We start from the raw sequence: 19,594 nt of genomic DNA, 5'->3' as shown, positions 1-19,594 counted from the left end.
GCATTTCCATGTGCTCTGGCACTTGTCACGGTGTCCCATTGTGCCAGAAGCGGTTTAGTCCTGCTGGCCACATGACCCGGAAAGCTGTCTCTGGACAAACGCCGGCTCCCTTGGCCTGAAAATCAAGATGCGTGCTGCACCCTTTAATCACCTTTGTATGGGACTTAACTGTCCCGTTATCATTACTTTTTACCCTTGGAGAAGTATGACTAAGTGTTCTGTAAGTGTTTATAAAGCTTCCACAAACAGAAACTTAGAATTAAAGGAGCCGTGCCTTCAAAACTTCCTACAGGGGCTGGATAGGCTTTGTCTAGCTGACTTACAGAATCTGCTGCCCCCAAAGTACTGGGACACTGGAGTGCATCTTGTATTACAGCCTTCAATGTGCTTCAACTGGGCCAGCTTGGCCAGCTGTTGCTCTAGCTTTGTGCATACCAGCTAGACGTGGGGTGGCATCTTACACCTCCATCCCTGTGCCTTCTACTTACTGTGATCTGGGGGCTGGGAATTAAGCATGCACACTGTCTCCCCCAAAACTTTGCTTTGTGCTGATTCTGTGTATGTCGGGCCTCTTTTTACTGATGTTCCTGTTCTTTGAGCCTCTGCCAGCTTCAGTCTCTCAAGTTTCTCAGCACATCCCTCAGCTTGGCGCTTTCCAGGCTTTCATCATGTGGGTACATGCTCTTTTCAAAACCTGGACTTTTCAAAACTTGGAGTTCTGAACTCCCAATTTTTGATATAATTGCTCCTTTAATGGTTAGGAAGTTACCACATATTGACAGTCTTATGTATATCTTGGTCTGTGACATTTTTGCTACCCCCCCCCCCCCCGTAGTGTATCTTCTGTGCTTTAATTAACACAAATTGCTGTTTGTTTAGCTACTCAATGCAATCTTGTGGAGATGACACGTTATGATAAGATGTTGGCAAGAAGCCTCTACATTTTGTCCTGCATAGATGTGACCAAGAAACGTCACACATGTAGTAGTATTGGGTTCAGAAACAGGATATAGTGATTTTTATGTGCTAATGTGCTAGCCACCAGTAATAAGAGATGAAAATGTTAATAGTTCTGTGAATGCTATCATAAAATAATGAATTATTTTATTCTCTGTATTTTGATAGTGTGGAGGAGTTAACTTTTCCTCCACTTACTTTGACTGCTGTGTTGCTATTTTGAACCTTAGATATCCTCAAGGGCTATTCATATACTTTTTATTTTTATTGAAGTGCCATGCAGTAAAATATAATTTTCACATTTGGGAAGTAAATATAAATTAGTAGTAGCTGGTTGTTTTGTCCTGAAATGAATTCAAGTTGAAGTAAAAGTTGAATTATTGCACTTTTCTTGCTGCTTTTAAAATAACCTCAAATATTGGTGCTCTCTGTTCATTCTAATGTCAGAGGTCACCACACTGAGGGTGCCATACTTCCATTTTATCTTAACTACAAAAGCTTTTTTATTCCAGAGAAACATTATTGGAGATTGCAAGTTAATATTCTTTCATAAAGGTTACGACTGATTTTTTTAACTTGAAAATTTGGGGCACAAAGTATTGTGCGCCATTGAAGTATGTATTTTTTATTTTTTTAAATACACTGTTTCTGTCAGTACTTAGCATCCTGAGATACTTTCCTTACTGGACCTATACCATCATGTTTTATTTGTGGTGTTCTAATAAACCACTATGGGACGTGGGTGGCGTTGTGGGTTAAACCACAGAGCCTCGGACTTGCCAATCGAAAGGTTGGCGGTTTGAATCCCCGCGACGGGGTGAACTCCCGTTGCTCGGTCCCTGCTCCTGCCAACCTAGCAGTTTGAAAGCATGCCAAAGTGCAAGTAGATAAATAGGTACCGCTCTGGTGGGAAGGTAAACGGTGTTTCCGTGCGCTGCTCTAGTTCGCCAGAAGCGGCTTAGTCATGCTGGCCACATGACCTGGAAGCTGTACGCCGGCTCCCTCGGCCAATAAAGCGAGATGAGTGCCGCAACCCCAGAGTCGGTCACGACGACCTAATGGTCAGGGGTCCTTTACTTAATAAACCACTAGGGAGTATTATCAGTGGCATTGAGCCTCAAACTCCGTCATAGTTCCAAGGCACCATGCATTTAAGTGAAATCACATATATTTGAAAATCTATTGTAAAAGCCTGCAAAAACCCCACTCCTGCCCTGCCCCACCCTATTTTGTGACTTTTGGGTCACTTCTGGGTTCAGTGCACCTGCTTGGTCATACACATATAAAGGTAAAGGGACCCCTGGCCAGCATGACTAAGCCGCTTCTGGCAAACCAGAGCAGCGCACGGAAACACCGTTTACCTTCCCGCCGGAGTGGTACCTATTTATCTACTTGCACTTTGACGTGCTTTCGAACTGCTAGGTTGGCAGGAGCAGGGACCAAGCAATGGGAGCTCACCCCGTCACGGGGATTTGAACCGCTGACCTTCTGATCAGCAAGTCCTAGGCTCTGTGGTTTAACCCACAGCGCCACCCACGTCCCCATACACACATATGGGACACGCCTAAAACAGTCACTGCTTGTAGTGCATTTTAGAGTGTAATTTACCATGCTTGCTTTGGCAGCATATATACTAAAATATAATAAAGTGTTATTTACCTTAGACTTTCACAGTGGTGCTTAAAAACAAAACAAATGTTAGAGTGGGGGGATTGAGGGACACCAAACTGGACACTCAAGGTGGGTGTCTCTGCCATCAGTGTGCAGGCTTGTAATATGTGTTGGCAGGGGCAACAGCTATAGTAGACGGAAGGGGCTTCAGCCCCCTCAATATTTGTAGGCATGGAGCTGAGCCCCTCCAACAATCCCCCACTGCCCCCAGGCAAGCACTCGAGCCCAGCCTCAGCTCTGCTCCTGAGTCAGGTCTGGCCCAGTGGAGGAGAGGCTGCGGCAGTAGCGTTGCCGTGCCACCCTCCCCCGTCTGTACAGGGCTGCAGGTGCGAGGGAGCTCCTGGGTCAAGTCAGCAGCGCCGTGAGACGGTGCTGGTGAGGCCGCATTCTCGGGCAAGCGCTGGCCCACCAGATGGGTGCAGGAGGCGTGGAGGGCGTTTTTCACCCTCCCCGCACACTGCTGTGATCACCAGAGCGCTTTCTGGGAAGGCGCTCTGGCGCTCCTCAAAGGGATGCCCATGCGTCCCAGCAGGCCTGGCTGGACTGGGGCGGGGGTGAGGCATGTGACGTCATGGACATGTGATGGCCTCCCTAATGTTGGGCCCAACTCAATACGCCTGTGTGTCTGCTGTTGTTAGTACGGAATCAGGAAATGGTAGTTACTCTGGATTAATTTGCCCAAAATACAATGGTATGGTTTGGGATACTTTTGATGCTTTCTTTTTGGAAATATTACCGTATTTTTCGCTCTATAAGGCGCACCAGACCACAAGACGCACCTAGTTTTTGGAGGAGGAAAACAAGAAAAAAAATATTCTGAATCTCAGAAGCCAGAACAGCAAGAGGGATCGCTGCGCAGTGAAAGCAGCAATCCCTCTTGCTGTTCTGGCTTCTGTGATAGCTGTGCAGCCTGCATTCGCTCCATAAGACGCACACACATTTCCCCTTACTTTTTAGGAGGGAAAAAGTGAGTCTTATAGAGCAAAAAATATGGTAATTGCTTCTGTTTTTCAAAAGGCCACAAAATACACCTGAAATAACCAATGGGAATCAAAACAGAAGTTAAAAAAGTGGGAAAACCACATTACGCTTTTTGAATTTTATTGTGTTAACAATATATACAATTCATTTTCAGCTTTGTAATCTTGTTTTTTTAAAAAGGTGCCTAGACATTCCGTCACAGTAGCTGTAACCTAGGTTTAAGGGGCAATTTGGGAAGTAGCTTAGGTATCTGAGTTTCTCACACTGCTCACCTCCTTATTCTCGAACTATGAGGGAAGAGTGAGGGCATTGCTGGTTGCATGGCATTTTGGAAATGTCTCGCAATTCCAGAGCAGCGGATGGTGATATTCTGCTTCTCGCCATCCACCTGTTGTGTTTGTGATGCATCTGGCTGGCCAGTGTGGTAGGCCGGATGCTGGGCAAATTCAAGGCATGGAAGAGACCATTACTCTTCAGAAGATGTGAAGCATTTCAGGATTTGGACTGAAGACTCATAAATGACAAAGAGTTGAATTATTTTGAGTAAAGCTAGCACTTCAAACTTTTTGATAATGGCAGGTGACTTTTGTCATTCAACATGCATGGGTTGTCTGTAATATTGTGTTCTTCAGGAATCTGCTGAAGGAACAATTTCTTTACATTTTAGTGTAGTACACGTATTTCAACAAAAACGTATTACAATTTTTCACTTGCTCTGTCTATCAGGCAAGTAGGCAAGTTTTTAAAAGGCATAGAGCACTGGGAAATGTTCTGGCATGAATAGAAAATGGATCTTGTTCTGTCAGACAAGGGCATCTGCTCTACATGCCTGGATGCGCTTTCCCTCATATTTAATTGCCTTTAGAAAGCCACTGTTCCAATGTCTGCTCAGCAGTTGAGCTGAAAGGCAATGAGTATCTTGGATAAAGAAAGCACACTCCTTCTGTTTTGAGGCAACATGCTCACCACATCCATGAATTACTTTGTATTTTTATGTTGTGATCTTTGGATGAAGGGCAGTATACAAATTTAATAAATAGTAATAGTAAATGAAGCCATCACTTTCAGGACAGAGGAAGGAAAGGTTACAGAAGTAATCATGCAGTCTGGCATGGATGTGATGAAAACAAGTTCTTTGTGTGTATTGGTGGTGTTGCAAGTACAGATCTGGGGCAGGTGTACTGTTAAGTATTGCTTATAGAAAAGTAGTACTTCTTAATTATTATCAAGGCTTCTATTCTTCCTTACTCAACCTCAGTCCCACGGAGCAGGATTCAGATGACTTCTGCTTCCACAATGGAGGCTTCCCACCTCATGTGCCCCTGAGAACAGTGTATGGGGGAAGGGGGGGGGATTGTTCTGTCTGGGAAGCTGATATGCTTGCCGGGATGGAAGGATCAACATAGTACAGTACCGTGTTTAATTCCTCACATGACTTTTTGGCTGTATTCACAACTGTGTGGCTTTTTACATTTCTGCGTTCACAAGAGATGACCTGCTACAAGCCAGTTCTCATTGTTTTCTGTAAATGGCACCCTTCCTGCAGGACTAAATATTTGTTGCACACACACAGCAAGTCAACATGAACAAACACACATACAAAATTCTCCTATCCTCCTGTCCAGGCAGGTTAGATTGCTGGGGTTTCTGGCCTTTTGGAGGGAATGTGGTGGTGTTCACCCAGACCACATAGTCCTCAGGCTTTGAGTAAAATTGATGTTCAATAGGGAATCATGCCCACAATCATGTGTGTGGGGGGAGTGAGTTATTATTTTTGTTTGTTACTGTGGTATGTATTTTTGTCTTTAAATTGTAAACTGCCCTGTGATCCTCAGATGAAGGGAGGTATCAAAATTTAATTTGTAATTATAATAGAGGGGTGGTCACATCCACATCCTCTTACAGGACATATGTAGAGTGGCCTTGTGATTTCACCCCACCACATTTAATGAATTCTCCAAGGTGGATAAATATGTTTTCATAGAAAACATAAAGGAGAAGGCAAAAAGGCAGGAGAAAGCAACAGCTTCCTCCTTTCAGTTAACCCATCCATTCAGTCTGAAAAGTGGAGAGGCTGGAACTTTAGATATCCTGAGATCGCCATCCACGTGAATCCTAGTCTTCCTTGGGATGGGGGGTGGGGGGAGAGAATAAACAACTAGAAATGAATGAATGAATGATAGGTAGGTAGGTAGGTAGGTAGAAAGAATTTTAAAAGTAAGGTGCACTTAAAGGAGAACTGGGGAGGCCAACACAAAGACGACTCCTCATAGTCAGGCCCTGCCTCCTACTGGTGGGAGATGACAATCCAAAATGACTGAAAATGCTCTCTCAGAGAAAAATAGGAAACTTTTGCCTGATTATAATTTGTGATGATTTCACACCAAATCACTGCAAAATACACAGTGCTCAAAAGCAAGGTACAGAAAATCATAGAATTGTACAGTTGGAAGGGACCCAGGGATCATCTAGTCCAATCAGCAATGCAGGAATTTCGGCTAAAGCACCCATGGCAGGTGGCCACCCAATCTCTGCTTTGGTGGAAGTATCCTTTGGCAGGAGGATCTTGCAACAAGTTCTGTGAATAGGGGTTCTCCTGCCCTCAGTGGACATTGTCGGCATGCAGATGGACATTGTTGGCATGCAGATGGCCGGGAGGGCCAGCTGGCTAGCCCCAGCTCGGCCGACTCCTTCCAGCCGTGCCACTATGAAGACCATCGCCTCTGCTCTGACGTAAATCAGCGACCCGGGCTTCTGAGCCACAGCACACTATCAGCAGATCGAACTACGCATACAGAATAGGTGTGAGGCTTGTGGAAGCATACTACAACTACAGATTTATTAATCATAAATCAGGACAAAGAAACATGTCTCTCTCTCATGTCATCTCAGAGAGAAGAGGTAAAAGCAAAAGCTATACACACAATGGAAGTTCCCAGCATATACTGTGTTGGAATGTAAACAGACATGTGAGACGTAACAATCCCATGTCCGTTCCTTAAGGTGGAATGGAAATGTATGCTCTGCTGCAGGAGAACCAGAAAGTTCAGCTAACCATAAACAGAAAGTTTGACTTCCCTTCTATATAAGAAGCATAGCCTCAGTGAACCCCCATTTTATCCTGTCCTCTTTGCCTTTTACTTCAGTTTTCCTTGTTCTGTTCTTCCGAATTATTCTTTGTCGCTGGGAATTGTAGGTGGTTGCCGTGTAATGTTTTGTATCTTGCTGGCCAAGTCTAGCGACTGGAGGAAGGGTCCCTTCTCTTCTGGCTGGCCACTAGCAGAGTTCTTTTTTCTTTAGTGGGTCATTGAAGCCATTAGTAACTTGAGATAGTCAAATCTTTTTCAAAGAGAGCACAGCATAATAGCTACTGAATAAGAACTATTCTGACATTTTACCTCACAATTGCCAAATTTATCTCTCAATGTTCTATGACCTGCACTGTTCTAGTCTGCACTGTACACTCCTGGCCAATGACTGTAGAAATAGAAATGTGATTTGCCTTCAGAATGTTGTATTTGCTGTCTTTTTCTCTACCTTTTTAAGTTGGGGAGTATCATTTTCAGCTACAGTGATATAACTTATTCCTCTCTAGTTAGACCCAATGTGATGTTTTTCTTTACTAAATTAAATGTGAGATGTGATAAAATGGGGTTCTGAACTGGTGCTTCAAGGTTCTCATTGTGAAGCTCAGTACAAGACAGATGTATTCCTGGTCAGGAGGGAGGGAGGCTGTGGATTAGGAGTTGAAGGGGGATGTACTCAACTTGAAAAATCAGCTTAGGGGTGCTGCTAGATTCAGCTTTATATCTGGATGATCAGATAGTGGTAGCAGCTGGAAATAACTTTTCATTCCTGAGGAAATTGCGTATGGCTATGGCTACACATTGTAGGTGGGAACTTCTGGCATGTGGGCCAGTCTGGGCCCACTGGGGGGGGGTCCAGTTTGGCCTGTAAAGCCATTCCTCCAAACCATGCCCACTTGCTTATGTTACTAGTGATGCCAGCTGATGGGCAGGACCTTCTTGGAAAGCCGACTTTACACTGATCTCTTCAGCATCCCGAAAAGATCAGCATGACGTGGGTCAATGGCGTAGCGTGTGTGGGAGCTGTGGGGACTGTGGCCTCGGGCATATTTTTTGAGGGGGCATGACCAGGTGCCTCCAACAACAGGCTCCCTCATCGGCCCAACGCTGCCAGCTGTGTCCAGCCTGACCCCCCGGGGGCAGAGAGAGGAGAGTTGTAGCAATGCTGCCCTCCACTTTTCTTAGCTGTGGTGGCCGGCCGTGGCAGCTCCTGACCCAGGGGCACAGTGGCCCAGAAAAATTATAATCAGGAAAGTGCTTTGACAGCATGAATTTCTGCTTATACCATTTAAAGTAAACCTTTCCTAAAACATTGTCTTCTTGAAACCTCAGTTGTGTGTTGAAAAACTTATTTTGTCTTTTTTTACAATTTAATTTAATTCCTATATTGGACTGTTTAATATACAATAAGGGTTTTTAAGAAAAAAATATATATAAATATTCTACAATCTGTATTTTGTATTATAACAGCAGCAAAAAGCCCCCAAACAATTCCAGATTGTAGTTTGATTTCATGCACTTAATAAAAAGGAACCCAAAATTCTCAGAATTGTTCATTACTTTGTGCAGTGTGTTTTTATTACCGGTAACTCTGTAATAGCTTCTTCTGCAACTTGTTATTAAGTATGAACTTAATAAAGTTTCTGCAAATCATTTACCAATAACTTAACCAAACTGTTAGAATGATCAATTTGTATTGTATTAGGTATCATAGGCTACGACAGTTGCTTACAATTTAAATGCAAGGTACAAAATGCCAGTAATATAAACACACTGTGTAAAAACAACCATGTTCTTACATAAAATTTAGTTCAATACAGTTGAATACGGAAACAAAATATATTGTAATGTAAATTGTACTTATAACTGAAAACTATATATATATATACATATATTGAGAATCGTAGCTCAGTTTCTTTGCCTCTATTTTTTCATCAGGTCATGTCTTCAGTCCCTCTGGTGAACTTTAACCTGCTGGAGCTACTAACACTAGGTGGGTTTCTCTCTTTTTTTCAGATGGACTTTCTGGCAGGGACCAGCCAGTAGAATTGTTAAATCCAGCCAGAGTAAACCATATGCCAAGTTCTGGTAAGCGATAAAGCTGTTTATTATTATGCCATATGTGAGAAGTATACATAACATTCTGTAAGGGGTGGGAGATCTGTAACTTGATACTTTTGGAATCATTTGGAGCATAGATTATTTGTAATATTTAATGTCAACTATGGAAAAATAATACTTAACAATGGAAACGGGAAGGATATTGAAGGAAGTAAACAAAGCAAAGCTGAGGCCAAACAGTTTTACTAATTTTTGTTGGGTCTCTGGACCGTAATAAAGATTGTTGTTGTTGTTTTACTAATTTTTATATCAGCCTTTGAGTTTTATGTTGATGCCTCATCTGTGTAAATATGGGTCCTTTCTGTCTGTTAGGGCTGATTTCTTTATATGCCTGTCCCTGGGTTTATGAAATGGTGATTATTCTTTGGAATGCGTAGATATGACAGAAATTAACTTTTTTTGGAAAAAGGTTAACTATCCATTATAGGTAATATTAAGTTATATAATATCATTAGATCTATTTGTGGTGTTAGGTTATTTGAATAACATGGTAAAGAAAGAATATTATGAGCTAGAATGGAATAGATATGGGTTAGATATTAATTGCAGAATTTATTCAAGCTAATTAAAATAGTACTGAGATAATGGTTGTATTTATAATCTTGGGCTATGCTGCAGTTGTTATATATATGTTATCATTGTAATCTGCTTGATTATATGTGATGCTATTGATTGGTACTAACCTATAATTAATTTGTATAGGAAAATAGGATGGAATGATATTTGGTAACTAAAAGGATGGCCAGGTTTTTGAATACTGAGTTGATTGTATAAATATTATCAATCTCCATCACTCTGTCACATCCACACACATATACAACTCTCATACTCTGTATACAGATTTATTGAACATTTCTTTGTGTTTGCACATCTGTGGGGAAAGGAAGCATAATTACATATGTATGTTAAGGGGAATTTCATATGTGTGTTAAGTTGCTAATGTTGCTAATGTGTATAACAAGTGGTCGCTGCAAATTCTCCTAGCCTTATAGAGAATGTGTCCATAACCCGGGGAATTGTGTACATCTCCTGGTCATTTCTTGGTCTTCATCAGGCATTGGGGAATGTGCATATATTGACTAACTTTTCTGCATTCTCCAGCCATTATTAATAATCTCCCACAGGCCTTGGAAATATACATACCTTGCCTGCATTCCATTGGTTCTCCAGGTAGGATGCACATATTCTGATCTGTACACGTAGTCTCCAAGATACATAACATTTTTTTTCTATTTCTATTTCTATTTCTATTTTTTTCTATTTCTCAGGAGCTTATCAGAGTTTGCAGGGCAGCAGTTGAAGCAGTTGAAGAAGGAGCAAAAAGGGTTTTCTTGTGTGTGTGTGTGTTTTTTAGCGGCGCGCGCAGTTTGATCCATCTTTTAGATTTAGGGGAGCTAGTCTCAAACGTTTGTTGGGGGAGACCTAGGTTTTTTTGTGGGGGGAGTTATTTTTCCTGTCTTCACGCTTTTTATGATGGAGGACCGCTGTAGCCACCCCCAACGACACGTTCTCAAGATGGAGGGGGAGGGAACAGCTGCAGTTGCCTGCGGTTCCTGCGCAATGTTTGCCATTTTGCCAAAGGTTGCAGGCAGCTTTACCTGCAGCAATTGCATGTTGATTGCCCTCTTAAAAGACAAAGTCCAGCAACTGGAGAAACGTGTAGCTACGCTCCAAAGAATTAGAGAGCTGGAGCTCTTCTTGGAAGCAACAGAGCACACCGTCTCCACCAAGGAGGAGACAGGGGACTCCCCTGAGAAGGACGCTAGTTCACCAACACAGGAGCCAGATATATGGAGAAACGTGACTCAAAGAAGTAGGAGGCCCAGGGTTCGCTCTGATTGTTTAGAAATACACAATCGCTTTGAGGTCCTCTCCCCTAGCATGGAAGACGAAGAGCAGACTCCATTTGAGGATCTCTCCCTCATTACAGTCGATCAGGAATATGAAGACGAGCAGCAAAGTCAGTCCTCAGGGAATGTGCAGGCGACCTTGGAGCGGACAGCTCACGGAAGAACCCCGACCAAACCTAAGAGGAGGCGTGTAGTGGTGATAGGGGATTCCCTACTGAGGGGAACAGAAGCAGTGATCTGTGGGCCTGACAAGATGTCTCGGGAAGTGTGCTGTCTCCCCGGGGCTAAGATCCAAGATGTAACTGAACGACTGCAAGGAATCATAAAACCCACTGACAAATACCCCTTCCTCTTGGTTCATGTGGGAACCAATGACACTGCAAGCAATAGCCTCCAGAAGATCAAAAGAGACTACGAGGCTCTGGGCAGGAAATTGAAGCAATTAAATGCACAAATTGTGATCTCATCTGTCCTCCCAGTTGAACGACGTGGCCCAGGGAGAGAGGGGAAAATAGTGGAAGTGAACAGCTGGCTTCGCAAATGGTGTAAACAGGAACGGTTTGGATTCTTAGATCACGGACTGCAGTTTCTTGAAGATGGACTTCTGGCAAGCGATGGGCTGCACCTCACAACGGTTGGGAGAAATGTTTTTGCCAAAAATCTCAGAAACCTCATCAGGAGGGCTTTAAACTGACTAATGTGGGGGAGGGAGACAGTGCTCCTGAAGGTAGGAGTCTATCAATTGATGAAGATGATCATCCAAATGTCATAGACCAAATGGAGCAAGCAGCACACAGACCTAGTGGTGGGAGGAAAAAATCCTTAAATAAGAGACACGGGGGAATGATTAATGGATTTCAATGTCTGTACACTAATGCGCAAAGCATGGGAAATAAACAAGATGAGCTTGAGCTCTTGGTACAGCAAACTAAATATGACATAATAGGCATCACTGAAACCTGGTGGGATAAGTCCCACGATTGGAATGTAATAATGGGGGGATACAATCTATTTCAGAGAAACAGACCAGACAAGAAAGGAGGAGGAGTGGCGTTATATGTCAGGGATGTGTATACCTGTGAAGAGATCCAAGATTTAGAACCTCAAAGCCAAAGTGAGAGCATTTGGGTCAAAATTAAGGGAGAGAAGAATAACAGTGACCTCATTGTGGGAGTTTACTATAGATCCCCAAGCCAAACGGAGGACATAGATGATGCCTTCCTGGAACAGATGGCCAAGCATGCAAAAGGAAGGGAGATAGTAGTAATGGGGGACTTCAATTACCCGGATATTTGTTGGATGTCAAACTCAGCCAAGAGCATAAGGTCAAACAGATTCCTCACTGGCCTTGCAGACAACTTCATTGTCCAGAAAGTGGGAGAAGCAACAAGAGGAACAGCCATTTTAGATCTGGTCCTAACCAATGTGGATGACCTGGTTAGTGGGGTAGAAGTTGAAGGATCATTAGGCGCGAGTGATCATGCTCTTCTGAAGTTTACTATACAGCGGAAAGGAGCAGCCAAGCATACTAGGACTCAATTTCTTGACTTTAAGAAAGCTGACTTCATAAAACTTAGGGAAGTGCTGGGTGAGATCCCATGGACAGTAATACTAAAAAGAAAGGGAGTTCATGATGGCTGGGAGTTTGTTAAGAGGGAGATACTAAAAGCACAACGTCAGGCAATACCAATGAGACAGAAACATGGAAGGTGCCTAAAGAAGCCAGGGTGGCTATCTAAAGAACTTTTAACTGAGTTAAGATTAAAAAAGGATGTGTACAAAAAATGGAAAAGGGGGGAAACCACCAAAGAGGAATTCAAACAAATAGCCAGCACGTGTAGACACAAAGTCAGAAAAGCTAAAGCACAGAATGAACTCAGGCTTGCTAGAGAGGTTAAAAGCAACAAAAAAGGCTTTTATGGGTATGTTCGTAGCAAAAGGAAGAACAAAGAAACAGTGGGGTCACTCAGAGGAGAAGATGGTGAAATGCAAACAGGGGACACAGAAAGGGCTGAACTCCTCAATGCCTTCTTTGCCTCAGTCTTCTCCGATAAAGAAAACAATGCCCGACCTGAAGAATTTGGAGCAAATGATTCAGCAAAGGAAACACAGCCCAGAATAACTAAGGAGATAGTACAAGAATACTTGGCTAGTTTAGATGTATTCAAGTCTCCAGGGCCAGATGAACTGCATCCAAGAGTATTAAAAGAACTGGCAGATGTGATCTCAGAACCACTGGCAGTCATCTTTGAGAATTCCTGGAGAACAGGCGAAGTCCCGGCAGACTGGAGGAGGGCAAATGTTGTCCCTATTTTCAAAAAGGGGAAAAGAGAGGACCCAAATAATTACCGCCCAGTCAGTCTGACATCAATACCAGGGAAGATTCTGGAGCAGATCATTAAGCAAACAGTCTGTGAGCACCTAGAAAGGAATGCTGTGATCACCAATAGTCAGCATGGATTTCTGAAAAATAAGTCATGTCAGACTAACCTGATCTCGTTTTTTGACAGAATTACAAGCCTGGTAGATGAAGGGAACACAGTGGATGTAGCCTACCTTGATTTCAGCAAGGCATTTGACAAGGTGCCTCATGATATTCTTGTAAAGAAGCTGGTAAAATGTGGTCTTGACTATGCTACCACTCAGTGGATTTGTAACTGGCTGACTGACCGAACCCAAAGGGTGCTCATCAATGGTTCCTCTTCATCCTGGAGAAGAGTGACTAGTGGGGTGCCACAGGGTTCTGTCTTGGGCCCGGTTTTATTCAACATCTTTATCAACGACTTGTATGATGGACTCAAGGGCATCCTGATCAAATTTGCAGATGACACCAAATTGGGAGGGGTGGCTAACACCCCAGAGGACAGGATCACACTTCAAAACGACCTTGACAGATTAGAGAACTGGGCCAAAACAAACAAGATGAATTTTAACAGGGAGAAATGTAAAGTATTGCACTTGGGCAAAAAAAATGAGAGGCACAAATACAAGATGGGTGACACCTGGCTTGAGAGCAGTACATGTGAAAAGGATCTAGGAGTCTTGGTTGACCACCAACTTGACATGAGCCAACAGTGTGACGCAGCAGCTAAAAAAGCCAATGCAATTCTGGGCTGCATCAATAGGAGTATAGCATCTAGATCAAGGGAAGTAATAGTGCCACTGTATTCTGCTCTGGTCAGACCTCACCTGGAGTACTGTGTCCAGTTCTGGGCACCACAGTTCAAGAAGGACATTGACAAACTGGAACGTGTCCAGAGGAGGGCAACCAAAATGGTCAAAGGCCTGGAAACGATGCCTTATGAGGAACGGCTAAGGGAGCTGGGCATGTTTAGCCTGGAGAAGAGGAGGTTAAGGGGTGATATGATAGCCATGTTCAAATATATAAAAGGATGTCACATAGAGGAGGGAGAAAGGTTGTTTTCTGCTGCTCCAGAGAAGCGGACACGGAGCAATGGATCCAAACTACAAGAAAGAAGATTCCACCTAAACATTAGGAAGAACTTCCTGACAGTAAGAGCTGTTCGACAGTGGAATTTGCTGCCAAGGAGTGTGGTGGAGTCTCCTTCTTTGGAGGTCTTTAAGCAGAGGCTTGACAACCATATGTCAGGAGTGCTCTGATGGTGTTTCCTGCTTGGCAGGGGGTTGGACTCGATGGCCCTTGTGGTCTCTTCCAACTCTATGATTCTATGATTCTATGATTCTATGATTCATTCAGAAGTGTGCAGTTCACCCCACTCCCCTGGCCAACACTGGCCCACTGCTTAATGTTACATGGCCCACAAAATTTGTTGTTGTTTAATCGTTTAGTCATGTCCGACTCTTCGTGACCCCATGGACCAGAGCACGCCAGGCACTTCTGTCTTCCACTGCCTCCCGCAGTTTGGTCAGACTCATGTATGTAGCTTCGAAGACACTATCCAACCATCTCGTCCTCTGTCGTCCCCTTCTCCTTGTGCCCTCCATCTTTCCCAACATCAGGGTCTTTTCCAGGGAGTCTTCTCTTCTCATGAGGTAGCCAAAGTATTGGAGCCTCAGCTTCAGGATCTGTCCTTCCAGTGAGCACTCAGGGCTGATTTCCTTCAGAATGGAGAGGTTTGATCTTCTTGCAGTCCATGGGACTCTCAAGAGTCTCCTCCAGCACCATAATTCAAAAGCATCAATTCTTCGGCGATCAGCCTTCTTTATAGTCCAGCTCTCACTTCCATACATCACTACTGGGAAAACCATAGCTTTTACTATACGGACCTTTGTTGGCAAGGTGATGTCTCTACTTTTTAAGATGCTGTCTAGGTTTGTCATTGCTTTCCTTCCAAGAAGCAGGCGTCTCTTAATTTCGTGGCTGCTGTCACCATCTGCAGTGATCATGGAGCCCAAGAAAGTAAAATCTCTCACTGCCTCCATTTCTTCTCCTTCTATTTGCCAGGATGTGATGGGACCAGTGGCCATTATCTTCGTTTTTTTGATGTTGAGCTTCAGACCATATTTTGCGCTCTCCTCTTTCACCCTCATTAAAAGGTTCTTTAATTCCTCCTCACTTTCTGCCATCAAGGTTGTGTCATCTGCATATCTGAGGTTGTTGATATTTCTTCCAGCAATCTTAATTCTGGCTAGGGATTCATCCAGCCTAGCCTTTCGCATGATGAATTCTGCATATAAGTTAAATAACCAGGGAGACAATATACAGCCTTGCCGTACTCCTTTCCCAATTTTGAACCAATCAGTTGTTCCATATCCAGTTCTAACTGTAGCTTCTTGTCCCACATAGAGATTTCTCAGGAGACAGATGAGGTGATCAGGCACTCCCATTTCTTTAAGAACTTGCCATAGTTTGCTGTGGTCGACACAGTCAAAGGCTTTTGCATAGTCAATGAAGCAGAAGTAGATGTCTTTCTGGAACTCTCTAGCTTTCTCCATAATCCAGCGCATGTTTGCAATTTTGTCTCTGGTTCCTCTGCCTCTTCTAAATCCAGCTTGCACTTCTGGGAGTTCTCGGTCCACATACTGCTTGAGCCTTCCTTGTAGAATTTTAAGCATAACCTTGCTAGCGTGTGAAATGAGTGCAATTGTGCGGTAGTTGGAGCATTCTTTGGCACTGCCCTTCTTTGGGATTGGGATGTAGACTGATCTTCTCCAATCCTCTGGCCACTGCTGAGTTTTCCAAACTTGCTGGCATATTGAGTGTAGCACCTTAACAGCATCATCTTTTAAAATTTTAAATAGTTCAGCTGGAATACCATCACTTCCACTGGCCTTGTTATTTGCAGTGCTTTCTAAGGCCCATTTGACTTCACTCTCCAGGATGTCTGGCTCAAGGTCAGCAACCCCACTACCTGGGGTGTACGAGACATCCATATCTTTCTGGTATAATTCCTCTGTGTATTCTTGCCACCTCTTCTTGATGTCTTCTGCTTCTGTTAGGTCCTTACCACTTTTGTCCTTTATTATGGCAATCTTTGAACGAAATGTTCCTTTCATATCTCCAATTTTCTTGAACAGATCTCTGGTTCTTCCCATTCTGTTGTTTTCCTCTATTTCTTTGCATTGCTCGTTTAAGAAGGCCTTCTTATCTCTCCTTGCTATTTTTTGGAAATCTGCATTCAATTTCCTGTATCTTTCACTATCTCCCTCGCATTTTGCTTGCCTTTTCTCCCCCGCTATTTGTAAGGCCTCATTGGACAGCCACTTTGCTTTCTTGCATTTCCTTTTCATTGGGATGGTTTTCGTTGCTGCCTCCTGTATAATGTTGCGAGCCTCCATCCATAGTTCTTCAGGCACTCTGTCCAGCAAATCTAAATCCTTAAACCTGTTCCTCACTTCCACTGTGTATTCATAAGGGATTTGATTTAGATTGTATCTTACCGGCCCAGTGGTTTTTCCTACTTTCTTCAGTTTAAGCTTGAATTTTGCTATAAGAAGCTGATGATCTGAGCCACAGTCAGCTCCAGGTCTTGTTTTTGCTGACTACCCTCCCACTAATCCACAGGAAATGGGGGGGCCTCCAGATACAAATTAATTTATTTTCATAGTCCAGCCTCGTTTTCCACTATGCTTACCTGTTCCCCAGTCAACTAAGCAGCAAAAGAGGAATTGCAGAGAGGGAAATGTTAGACCTTTCCTCCCACTCTCACAGCTCTAATGGAAAATTCTCACCACTCCTGCCACTGCTGTTAGCTTAGGAAAAAGGCAATAGCAGCATAGGGTCAGTCATAATGAGAATCACGTGGGGGGGGGGGGAGATTTAACCAGATTAGGAAAGGTTACTCAGAAGGGAGAAGAGGGCTAAGAAGAGGAATCCACAACTGGGGTAACACCACTGAGAACGCTCAGTTGGAATCCTTATGTCCTCCCCAGTCTCCCTGTGCAAGTCACCCTCCAAGTCAATTTGAGTTCTGAAAGCCGGCCGTAAGGGATCTAGATAAGGATAGGCAACCTAGGGCCTTCCAGGTATTCTGGAGCACAATTCCCATCATCATGGCCAAAGGTTAGCAATGATGGAAGTTGTAGTCCAGAACATATGGAAGGCAGTATATTGCTTACCACTGCTCTAGATAATCAATTCATGGAACTAGCTAGAATTTATATGCCTCTCCATGTTTTTAATGTTGCCCCCAAAGGGCACATTTGGTACTATTTTGTGTCTGGTATTGGCGGATAGGCAATAGTACATACAGAGTAGCCAAAGAAGGAACATCTCCCCACCTGAACACTGTTACTTTAAAGGACTTTGTGGCCTGGTGCCTGTTCTGGCTTACTCTTCATTTACTGTGTGCCAATAGCTGAGAGCCTTCTCTAGACATTTATTATAAAGCACACTCTGGTTTTGTACAAGCCATTTGGGGGGCAGGAGCCTGGCACTCTCATGCTTCATGAATCGTGGTGTGTTTTTTCTGTAGGAGCCAGAGAGCATGGTTTAAAGCAAACTGGTTTGTTTCACAGCAAGTCATTGTTAAACCATGGGTTATGAAGCTTGTATAATCAAGCATCCAGTTTGTTTTTAAAGTGTGATCTAAGAGGTTGTGGAAATTGAATGAAATTCCAGAAGTCACTTTCCCAGTTGTGCAGCAAAAGAAAGGGGAGCAAACAAGCCTGAGGCTTTGCTCGGGTTCATTCTAAACTGCATGCCATGCTAAACAGTGATTTACCGTATTTTTCGCCCTATAGGACACACTTTTTCCCCTCCAAAAATGAAGGGGAAATGTGTGTGCGTCCTATGGGGCGAATGCAGGCTTTCGCTGAAGCCTGGAGAGCGAGGGGAGTCGGTGTGCACCGACCCCTCTCGCTCTCCAGGCTTCAGGAAGCTATCCGCTAGCCGTGGGAGACGCAGCTCTCCCACGGCTAGCGGAGAGCTTGCCGGCACCCAGACGCTTGGGGCGCGCTGAGCTCAGCACGCCCCAAGCTTCGGGCTTCGCGCAGCGCTCTGCTAGCCGTGGGAGAGCCGCGCGGCTCTCCCACGGCTAGCAGATAGCAGCCTGTTCTGGGGGCTGGGGTTGGGGGAAGCTCGGGCTTCCCCCGCCCCAGCCCTGTACCTAGGGGAAAAATAATTTCCCCCCCCTTCATTTCCCCCCCAAAAAACTAGGTGCGTCCTATGGGCCGGTGCGTCCTATGGGGCGAAAAATACGGTATATGTATTCATGAACCAGCTCTTGGTTGTGGTTTGGGGTTTTGGATTCCTCTTTGTGTGTGGCTGGAGGTAGTGTGGGAGTGATAAACTGGTTAATGTTCAACTTCAAACCATTCCATTCATTGTAGTTAATTTTAAGCACTGTTCTGGGTCTGGATGGCATGGCAAGCTGTGGTTAACCAAAACTGAAAGCAAAAGCTTCCGAAAGCATCATGAGTGGGGTGGGGGAATGTGGAAGCCTAAGGGTTGCTGAGGCTCATTCCTGTTCATTCATTGTGCTAAACCACATTTTTGCATGACATGTGAATGAAGCATAGTGCTCCCAATCTTGTAACCCTGATCGGAAGTACTGTAAACAAAAACCTGCCCCTTTTCCCTTATGGGGTATCCAAGAGCCCATATAGTGTCCTTACATAGGTTCCCTATTGGTAGGAGAAAATAACAGAGGCCAACCAGAGAATATTGAGAAGCAAAGCAGCTAGTAAGCTTGATCTTTATTGATCTGTTGCAACAGGGTGCTCCCCTCACCCGCAGGAGAGGAGGAGGAACCCAGAAAAATGGCGCGCAAGGCCATATAAAGACTTTTGAAATTGCCACCCTCTAGATCAAGACCACCCCCAGAAACACCATACATACATCACAGAAGGGGTGTAACCTAAGACCACCCCCAGATACATCATACCTACATCACAGAAAAGGCGGTCTAAAACAAAAATTTGAATGTTGTTTTTCTCCTGTCCTTGCTTATCTCCTGTCTGGCAGGTTACTTGATTGGATTGCCTGGGGAGCCTGGCCAGTCTTTTGTAATGATAAATACTTAGTTCCTGGGCCATGTCACAGGCGCACACCCTATTCAAACACAGACATACCCTTAAGACAGGATTTGTGAAGGAAAAGACAATAGGGAGGCTTTTCCATTTTCCTTTGACCTTGCAGAGAAAGCATTTGGTCAGTTTGGGACAGTTTGGGAATAAAAATGGTTCCAGGCCGGTCTTCCTGTGCTGATCTATGTACGTGCTTGGTTGGTACACTTATGGACATTTAACATATATCTAAGACCTCAGAATTCCTATTACAGAAGGCAGGAACTGTATTGTGTCTCCCTTTTAGGACTTGAATTTCTCCATCTGATTCTGTTTTTGGAGATAAATTTGGTGCACATGTAATCCTGACCATGGTTACCTCTCTGCCTATCCCACCTCCACCCCCCCCAAAAAAAAACCACAGGGAAAATTCTCATAGTTTGGAGAAAGGACTGCATTTTCTGACATTAAGACCTGTTCAACTGTGAAACAGACTCTCAC

General features: G+C 43.9%; 1 protein-coding gene across 6 annotated transcripts in view; it reads left to right on the top strand.

Annotated features, from left to right (window-relative positions):
• The window catches only part of HDAC4 (histone deacetylase 4), a 130,156-nt gene that overhangs the window by 24,026 nt on the left and 86,536 nt on the right, over positions 1-19,594 (top strand). For 5 of the 6 annotated variants that reach the window (XM_081015997.1, XM_081015999.1, XM_081016000.1 and 2 more), the window contains exon 3: positions 8,712-8,783. In XM_081015997.1, the coding sequence (XP_080872123.1) occupies positions 8,712-8,783 (72 nt within the window). Of the gene's footprint in view, positions 1-8,633; positions 8,689-8,711; positions 8,784-19,594 lie in introns of all 6 variants that reach the window. The other variant, XM_081016002.1, reaches the window with a different exon arrangement.

The sequence above is a fragment of the Podarcis pityusensis genome, assembly GCF_964106645.2.
Source record: "Podarcis pityusensis genome assembly, chromosome: 1".
NCBI lineage: Eukaryota > Metazoa > Chordata > Lepidosauria > Squamata > Lacertidae > Podarcis > Podarcis pityusensis.
The sequence above is the reverse complement of the archived record's forward strand: the minus strand, read 5'-3'. Positions and strand labels throughout refer to the sequence as shown.